At 36.8% G+C, this 10,143-nt stretch overlaps 1 protein-coding gene across 7 annotated transcripts in view; it reads left to right on the top strand.

Moving 5' to 3' along the window:
- The window catches only part of PROX1 (prospero homeobox 1), a 49,913-nt gene extending 40,469 nt beyond the window's left edge, over window positions 1-9,444 (top strand). For 5 of the 7 annotated variants that reach the window (XM_085576059.1, XM_085576060.1, XM_085576061.1 and 2 more), the window contains one exon: window positions 3,692-9,444. In XM_085576059.1, coding sequence (XP_085432185.1) covers window positions 3,692-3,880 — 189 coding nt within the window. In that variant the 3' untranslated portion in view covers window positions 3,881-9,444. The remainder of the gene's footprint in view (window positions 1-3,691) is intronic. The other 2 variants (XM_085576064.1, XM_085576063.1) reach the window with 1 other exon arrangement.
- Window positions 9,445-10,143: the final 699 nt, after the last annotated feature.

The following is a 10,143-nucleotide window of genomic DNA, read 5'->3' on the forward strand; positions in this document are numbered from 1 at the left end:
CTGCTCTTACCTTCTCAATCTCCAGTTCCTTTTGGGTAACACTTCCCTTGAAAAGAAATTCAACAAGTATTTATAAAGCTTTCTTCAACTGTGTGTACGCTTCTGTGTTAAAGAAGAGTTAGGTCTGACTTGAGTGCAACTTTTAAACCATAGGAACTATACTTTTGCTCCCATAGAAATAGTATGTGCTGGGTATTTTTAACAAAGCACTCCCCCACAGTGCTAAGCCAAATGGTTGGGCATGATAGTTGCACATGCAAACCCAAGAGTGAAATAGTTCAGGTTTGTTGTTCACGCCAAGGAAAATGCCAGTAGTTAAAACAGCACAAATAGACAAGAGCAGATGAGAGCTTTAATTCCCTCCCAGTTTTCATAGACAAAGGGGACGTGTTAACATGGCTAAGGCTTAAGAAGGGGCACCATGGAGGGTGTGTTAGAAAGGACAGGGCTGATGTGTACCAGGTGTAAATTCACGTAACTGCACTGAGGCTGGCAGAGCCCTGCTGATTTACACTGGCCCAAAGTCTGGCCTGTGACTTTTTTGCTTGGCAGTGAAGTTATATTGACAAAGCATGCAGTAATGTGTGATTTCTTTGTAAATCAGACTGATGTGGAAGCTTCAGGCTGAGACCCACCTAGACTCCCCCGATGAGACCTCATTGTCTTTCCTCCTGGTGAATGCACAGTGTGATTCTTTGATTGACTGCTGCCACCTGATGCTAAGAAAATGCCCTGGGTTCATACTAGGGATTGTTGGTTCTATTAAAAGCAATGTAGATAGAGTTTATTTGTCACTGAAGCATTTTATGCAGATGTTCCTACTTCAGAGATGTTCAGTCAGTTAGGTGTAAAGATGCACTGAATAGGTTGCCATCACTTAGAATCATGGAAGTGCCACCCCCAGACACATAATTAACATGGCTGACTGATTAATTGCCCACTGAAAAATATAACTACCCATGCATTTAAATATTTATTTTCCGGCTCTGGATTTCACTGGTATTCTCTTATATTAAAAAAAATCCCAAATAATAAAAAATACTATATATACTCTTTCTAGAAAGGAAGAGCGTTGGCTGACTTCCCATCCTGTGGGATTAATCACAATGCAATTCACATTACAACATGCAAAATAATGTGTGACATCCAGTCTGACTTGAAAAATTGCTAATAACATCCCAAAATGAAAGATCTATGAATGGTTCTAATGCCTTAGGTGCAGGGGTGATCTTTAGGAACTCAACATTACAAGGTGAAGCCTCCAGAGGAAGAAAAAGCTGAAAAGTTTGTTTTTTTCAAAGTCCCCACAGGGCTTTGTTAATTATTGGGTTTGTTCATAATTATGTTTGTGGGCTTCTCTCTTTAGACTGTTGTACCAGATTCAAAGAGGCCTGACCCTGCAGATATGACTCAGGTACAATAAAGTTGGACCTTAAAAGATAGCTCCCAGTCTTAAAAAAAAAAAAAGTCTGTGTGTCACTACAGCGGTGGAAGGCCTGGAAGCTCCAGGTTCAGGAGTTTCACACTGCCTACTCCATGGGAAAGCAGCATCCCCTACCTGGAAAACTTTCAAATGTGCAAGCAGAAATTGAATGGCAAAGGCCCAACTTAAAACCCAGGTCATCACTTCCATGCTTAAAACCCAGGTCATCACTTCCATGATTAAAGTTGTCATGGGTGTAACCATGAGGTAAGAAGCAGAGGTGGGACTTCGTGCATTTAGACTTCATGCTTCTCATGTAGGTGCTTGTAATTGCCTCTTTCACATCTCTAGCAGCTTGGGAGGGAAAAAAGACATCTAGTGTTGGTCCTCTGGAGTGGATACCAAAATCAAAAGGTTTTGGTCTCATGGACTAATATCAGTGTCTACTCCATAAATTTGGTTATCTACTCCTTTTCCTGATTTGTAATATCAGTAGTCAGAAACTCCTTCCCCTTGATTAGTGCCCAGCAATACCAAGGGTGTTAAACAGTGTGTGAGCATTGAACTGCATGAACAGGAAAGCATGTCAATTTTTTATAGCAATGCAAGAATGAGAAAAGCATGGTATTTTCTGTAGACGTGTTACCAAATGCCTGAAGAGCTGAGTGGTCATGGGGAGTTTTAAGTAATTTATTTGAGCTGGACTAAGTAAAACATAATAGTTAATTTCTTATCTCTTAATAATTGCTGGAATAGACCATCTGTAAAGGTGTGCTTTTCTGTGCACCGTGTTGAATAAAAATTTCCACAGATGCTTTTGGGAGCAAAAAAACCCAAAAACATGTGGGGGCTGGATTGCACTCTCAGAGGTAGACAGGGAACTTCTCTGGGGCTTCTGGAAGCAGAGTTTGTCAGCTGGTGTCAGGGGGAGCTGATCTCATGCTTATTTGATGGCAGAACATGGCTATCAAACTGCTGGTGTTTCCCAAACAATCAGGTGAGTGAAGGCTCCAGAGCTCTCTTGTATCAGACTGATCACACACATTTCCAGACAAATGTTTTGGAAGTGGCTTCTAAAGGGGCAGGAAGAAAAGTCTGAAGTAGAGAACAAGGGACTGGCCTTGATCTGGCAGTGTGGCATGAATTCAGTAAATCAGTGAGAGCTGCCCAAGTGTCTCTTTGCCATGGGAATGGTTCAAGTGGCTCCTAGTGCAGCTCGGAGACCTCCTCTTGCTGGAGGGGACAAAGAATAGCAGTGAGGGAATACTTGCTATTATAAGCATGCTGGCTACTGGCCGGCCATGTATTAGCAGTTCTAGAGCTGTGAAGCCATATTTCCGTGATAAAAGTGGAAAATAATACCTTTATGGAGATTACCTCAACCTTGCAACTTCCCTGTAGTTCATTAGAGCAATTGCTTTTGAATTATTTAAGGCAAAGGGTGAGAAGGTGGTGATGGTGCCTGAGACAACTACTTAGAATGAATTACTAAAGTTTGGAGGTAGCTGTGGTTTTTTAACATTCACCCATTGTTTAGGAGCTTCTGAGAGTGGCACTTGCCTTCTAGCTGGGTGTTTGACTCACCCTAAAAACGAATGAGTTTAAAAGCATCCCAGCTTGGAAGCCACTTGGAGCACAATGCACCCGTTAAAGTGGTTAGAGTGGTATTTGTGTGCTCCTGAAAAAGAAGGAAAGACGATAGTGTCTCCCGAGAAAGCAAAGCAGCCACAGAAGCAAGCCACTAGCTGAAGGCTTTCCTGCTTGATTGGTTTTAAACTACAAACTGCATTCAGAGATACCCCACTTCTTTGACGGCTTTCAGCACTGGATGTGACCAAAGTCAGGTACAAAGGGCTTCCTGTGCATGCATAACTTTCATATTAGTTCTCAAATGGAGAGGGGGACATGGCCATAAATGGAAGGGTAAAATATCAAGCAGAGATTTCTTTCCTTAAAGACAATCGTGCTTGTTTCCCCTCCTGCTAATTATATCCTATAAATCCCCTACTCTCCCAACTCAGACAGTAACATTTTGTTACCTACATTCTGTCAGTAGACTTTACAAAGATCTCTAACACATGTTATAAAAGTTATTGCTATAGTACTATATATAACAGCTTTGCATAAGAGAATAGAGGCTGCCACATTTAGAAAATGCAGGTGCTATGTAAGCCCCTTTCTGAAAGAAAGAACTTAGCTCAGTTTCCTTTGAAGAACCAGAGACTTGAAATTGAAAACTGTATTAATGCCATTGTCTCCTTGTATCAGCAGGTTCCAGAGAGATTCCTGGAAGTGGCTCAGATCACGTTACGGGAGTTTTTCAATGCCATTATCGCAGGCAAAGATGTTGATCCTTCCTGGAAGAAGGCCATATACAAGGTCATCTGTAAGCTGGACAGTGAGGTCCCTGAGATTTTCAAATCCCCAAACTGCCTACAAGAGCTTCTTCATGAGTAGAGAGTTCAGCAGCTATTTATGAATGTATGAAAGTAGCAGTCCCCTGCCCAAGTCATGTGTGTCTCTATTTTAATTTCATATATATGTGTATCGCATACATATATATATGTATATGAAATTAGACTGATCCCTCCTGGATATAAGTTTTCGTTCGGTTCCAAGGGGATGGTTATTTTACTTCAGCCTTTGGTTTACTTTTGCCCAAGACCCTTAACATTTGAAGAATCAACGGGGTTAATTTTCAGGGAGAAGAGTTTGGAAGCGTGTAAAAGCCTGTCTTAGCAAGTTAGGGCATTATGTTTAAAAATGCTTTGTCAGATTTATTGCTTGCTGCAAAGTGGCATTTTGTCTTGGTGAGACTAATGTCATGGCACAATACTACAGACAATGAAGTTTATATTATGTTTATACTGCTAAAGGTCTGAACTCTGTGGAGCCATTTCATAAGCTTCGAGCTTTTTTATTTGTATTTATATACTTTTTAATCAATAACTAGATTTTATTTCATACTTCAAAAAAATGCATCTGTTTTAGGTACTCACTCCAAGAAGTGACACCCAAGAAAGCAAACCCTATGCTTCATGTGTTCCTTACAGAAATGACAGACACCCTGCACCAGTAACCCAACATGCCAGGTTGTTTCTCTAAACTGCAGCAAGGGATGTTTGCACAAATCAAATACTGTTCTTGAAGGCTTAGGCCAGTAATTCATGCACAATGTTGTATCAACCACACTAATTTTGGAATATGGTCAGCTTACTAAAGCGGAAGCATTTCACTCTCCATAGAGTAAAAATGAAACCTTCAGCATCGTATACTGCCATGTCTCAGTCTTACTTTAAGTGGCATTAGTCCCTAAATTTATTATTTTCTTAGTCCATTCTGCCCCCCAAGATTCCCTTTCCAGCATACGAAGTTTCCTGTCCATATTTGACATCTGTCCTGAAAAGCACTTTTTGAATGATCTTAGATACAGTGGAAGAGTCTTCACTTCACAGTGCTGAGGCAAAGGAAAGAAAAAAAAAAAGAAAAAAAAAAGGCTTGTACGTAGCTATAAAATATAATTAGTGTTTTCCTAATCAGAAGAATAAAAATTTCATTTTCATAAAAATCTAATTGAGCATTATACAAAAATCACAGTGTCCTCCTGGCTATGCAGGGTTCAGATAGCCAAATTGGATTTTTAAAATTACAGTAAGTGCAGCTTTAAAAAAAAATAAATTAAAAAAAAAATCTGTTTGAGCAATGTGGCTGCACTTGTCTTCTGAAGCTGGAGCTAGTGGTGACCAAAACCTGAGCTACAGTGTAAAGTCCCTGATGGATCTGGGTTTGCCTGAATGCTACACCACGATATGACAGAAAGAAAGAAAGCTAGCTGCTAGTTCTCATGCTTTCTTCAGTGACTCTCCTTTTCTCATGTTTTCAGAAAGAAATCGTCTCCAGAAGTTTGGGGGAAGGTTGAATATGCTATGGCACACTGTATTTGTCATTTTCTTTGTCGTCTTTTGTACGGATGCAGTAAGAATTTATTGTTATCATCAATAATATTTTCCCCTACATAATTTAATCTAAATCTAGAGGAAGTTCCTAATTAGTCCTGAATTATATTTATGCCATTGAGGATATTGGTATCTTCTTTATTTTAAAATTACATTTTGACTTTGGAGAGTGAAAGTTTACCCATGTGACTAAAGAGCTGACCTGATCATTGCAATTTCACTTCATTTACAAATACTGCTGATAGACAGAAATGGATGAAAGCAATTATTGTTAGCAGAAAGCCTTAAAAACCTGCTGACTTCAAATTAAACAGCACAATCCTCCGATTCCCTGTCATTCTTTTCAAGCACTGGCAGTATCTGTGGAGTATAGGCAATGCAGACAATAGCATGGGATGAAGTGCCAACATTTTCACTATGCATTAAAAGCAAAACAAATCTTGATCTTAGACTCCCTGAGAGTACCTAATACTGTACGTATCCTTACAATAGGCAGGACTTTTTTTTTCTTTCTTTTCTTTTATTTCATTTTGTTTTGTTTTCTTTATTTCATTTTTCCTTTTTTCTTTCTGTGTGTGTGCATGATTTGGTAAACATTACACTTCATAAAGATGTAACTCCAATGAATTCTGAGTAAGAAAGGATGAAAATTGTGTTCATGCACTTTTTTGATTTATGGGAAGAAGTGGCATAAAATGCTCAAGTTTTAATACAATAAGTTCATCATTGGCATACCATCAGATGCAAAATATTACTTTGCATCATCACCTTGGACATAAGAAAGCAAAGCCATACTTTATTCATACTACGTGGACATACTACTAGCTACCATCTCAACCTGTGATTTTACCGTTGCTTTATATTATTATTATTATATTATATTATTATTATTAATATTAATATTATTATTATTTGGCTGCAATGGGATTCACATAATCTAAATAAGTGAAATTGTGTACTCAACACTTGATGTTGTTGCATTTATTTATTTATTTATGACTAGTATAATCTCAATAGTAAATGAGGCATAGGAATTAGGAATAGAAATTTCATCTTAAAAGCAAAATAAAAACCTCCTTGGTCTGAAAAAGTAATAAATGATAATTTCATCATTTCAATTATGTGATTTTTCTGCATTTTATAGCCATATTGCCTTTGTGCCTCCCAACTCTCCTAAAATTACAAATACATGGCATAGTTTGTATTAAATTCTAAGTAGAATCCAACCCAGTTTCTTTTAAATAATCTCAATATTATTTCACTAAAAATGGCTAAAAGGCAGGAGGCTATTTTTATTGTAATGAAAGGTTTACATAGGAAAAGAATTTCAAAATTCATGTAGAAACCCCATTTTGCCATTCATTTACTGCTAATTTATTAGATTTATTTCTGCATATAAACTTGAGGTTATAGTCTGTGCCTAGACCTTAAATGCACCAGCGGAAGGATAAAGAAAATCCTTCAAAATACCAGTTTTTCCCCCACAAGTACAATTGTTCTTGTGCCTTCTGTGGCTTACAATTTTCATCTTTGAACTTTATTTTTCAATTACTACAGCTGCAATAAACACTGACTTTTTTTTTTTTCCCGGCTGTTTGACATAATGTTGATAGCTATGCATATTTTGTGTCTTTTTAAAAATTAAAAAAATAAAAAAAAACAAAGCAGGAGAATACGTTTTTGAAGAAGAGAATTTTTAGAACAGTTTGATAACGCAAATTATTTTTTCTCAATTGTTTGAGCAGCATTCAAGTTTTGAAAATTCTTGTAGAAGCCAATTTTTTGTAACTGTGGTGCAAATCTTGTGTTTTCTTAGCCTGATGAAAAGTAGTATAGAAGCAATATTTCATACGTGACATATGTGCATATACAAATACGTATGTGGTCACACACACAGGACAACATGTGTGGGCATATGTATGGATATTTACACAAAAACACACACACACACACAAAAGAGGCGTATGAAGTGAAAAGCTTACCTTTTTCCTATCTAGATTAAGAACCTATTTTAGACATTTGTTATGTTTTGTGAAAAGAATGTTCTATTTGAAACTACAAAACATTTAATTCTTACTGTATCTCTGGTTGTTTAATGGGAACGTTTCACATTTAATGGTAAACACGTGGAAGATGTTAGAATGTAGTAATTATTTAAGGAAGTGTTCACCCATGTATTCCTGAGGTTTGCTTTGTGCCTCTGAGTATTATTTAATTAAAGTGTTTTAAGTTTGCAGAATCTTTGTTACTGTACCAGGTATGTGGGTGAACATTGAAAATCGAGGGGAACTTTTATAAAGCAATGTAAATATTCAACCTTAAGGCTGTTCTTGCATAAAGACATAAGATTTTAATAACTACATTCTGAAAACATCTGTTGAATTTATAAGAAACACTACAGTAACTGTGTAGATAGTTGAAAGCATTCTTGAAAATCCAGCTCTCTACTTTTAAAAGTTAAGTCTCTTTCATCAGATGTCAAGGGAATGGGTAATACAGTTTCTGTAAAATTGCAGAATTTTTTTCTATGTATATGAAGTCAGTTAATAGAAAAATGTTTTTTTTCCACAGGTTAATATTAATTAAGAAATAAAGGTGAAGATTTTGTGGCTTTAAAGATAGGATTTTCACCAGCAGCATTGAAAGATTATACATATATATATATACAGAAAGATATATATATATATATATATTAGAAATGGAAAGTGGTTTACAAAACCCCCAAAATGAGCACTGTACATGAGAAGTGAAAGCAAAAACTATATTTGCCATGTGTATTATATAGCAATCATTGGTGTTAATAGTGCAAATGTTTCCTTCTGGTACCAACTCTGTGTTTGAAAATTCCAATACGCATTGTTTTCAAAAAGCTCCCCTTAAGGAATGTAACTGGTTTATATGAGTAAGCAGTTACTGTATTGCACTTAAATGTTCTGTTGAAGGAAATGCAATTTTGTTTTCTGTAGAACTGTTGGTTGTAAACCATCTATAAACTGAAGCTAAAAATGCTCATATTTAGAGCTGGGATGAAAACTGGTATTTAACCTTTGTATCTTCTTAGGAATATCCTTTTTAGTGTATGAAAGGTGGTGGCACTATGACTTTATTCAGTCTTTTCATCTGAGCCACAGTCACCTCTCTCCCAAAGCAGCCACCTTCCAAATGCACAAATACTGGGATATGTAGAAACAAATCTAGAAGAAACAGTGAGCTTACATTTTTCTCTAAAATCCATACCTTCTGCATTAATTGTACCACTCGAGTGAGATAGCAGACAAACACAATAACCATCTCATTACCATATAACGGTGTAAGAGTCAGAAACTAAAAAAAGGAGGGGGAAAAAAAGCCTCTTTAGGTCGGTTTTAATGCTGCCCAGAAGAGTCAAAGGTTAAGGTTTAAACTGATATTGTCCCAGCCATTACTCATATGTATATAGTTACAAAAGTGACAAAACACTGCCTTTATATTATTTAGCAATATGTTGTAAATAGCATTATTAAGCTCTTTTTTTTGTAATAAAGACCCTTTAATTTGAAGATAGTACAATAACTGAACTGATAAAGTCAATTTTTGATTTTTTTTTATTTTATTTTTTAGCTAGAGGCAATTTCAACTGTGGATTTTTTTTGTTGTCGTCTGTTGTTCTGAAGACTTTGCATAATTTATTGGTTTAATTTATCCTAATTTATTTGATGAAGGTGTACAATTTTGTATTACCAAGGATGTACTGTAATATTAATTGATGACAAGATAAAACAATAAGACTCCCCTGTCCGTTTGGAAAAAAAAGGTGCAGTAGACAATTGATTGAAAAAAAAGTTACAATTCTAGCTTGGCAGCTACTAAATTTAAGATAAACACAGGAAAAATGTTTGGGGGGGTGGATTTTATTTTGTGTGTTTAAAGCTTTTGTATACTCTCCAGACTTTTACCTTTTTGCTTTGTACCACTTAAAGGATACAGTAGTTCAATTGCCTTGTGTGCCTTCCATCTTCTCTAAACTGAATGTATGTGCAGTATATATGCAAGCTTGTGCAAAATAAAATATAAATTACAAGCTCATTGCCATTGTTTACATTTATTTCCAGAAGTTTATGTTGCCCTACGACAAGAGGTGAACTCCTGAACCTCTTGGCTGTTAGGCCAGGCTGTGGCCTAACACTGTACTCCTCTGAAGGTTTTCTTCTCCCCTTAGTTCAAATTATTTATTAATGAAACTACCAGCCCTCTTGCAAAATTGATATAATGATTTATGGCCTCGGTGTCCTACCTCCAGCACAGCGCCGGTTAAGATAATGAATGTTATTTTGCAATAGTCTATCTGCCAAGGAATAACTCCCTGGAAGAGACCTGTTATGTCTGAGGCATAACCCTTTAAATTAAATGGAGCCAATGTGAGCTATTTTGTTGATGCTGGTTAATCATTTCCTGGGTATACCTGCCATGCTGGAGTCCTGCAGTAGGGGTTCCTCAAGCTGGGTGAATGCAGGGATAGTGCTTGTTGAGCCGTGGTGGTTCACACTTCATTCACATTTGTTACTCTTACCAGTCTGGCCTTGTGGTACTGACCAGATATCATCCTCTGTTCTCATTGTTGCAATCCATCACTCATGGATCTCTTCTGTTTCAAGATGAGTATTCATATATTTCATTATATGAAACTACTTTGTTCCTACACAATCCCTCAAAATATGTTTGTTCATGTTTTTTCTTTTGCTCTTTCCTGTGTCTGCTGTTTCATATGTATCTTAAAATTCTGGG

The sequence above is a fragment of the Lonchura striata genome, chromosome 3, assembly GCF_050655825.1.
Source record: "Lonchura striata isolate lonStrDom1 chromosome 3, ASM5065582v1, whole genome shotgun sequence".
Taxonomy (NCBI): Eukaryota; Metazoa; Chordata; class Aves; order Passeriformes; family Estrildidae; genus Lonchura; species Lonchura striata.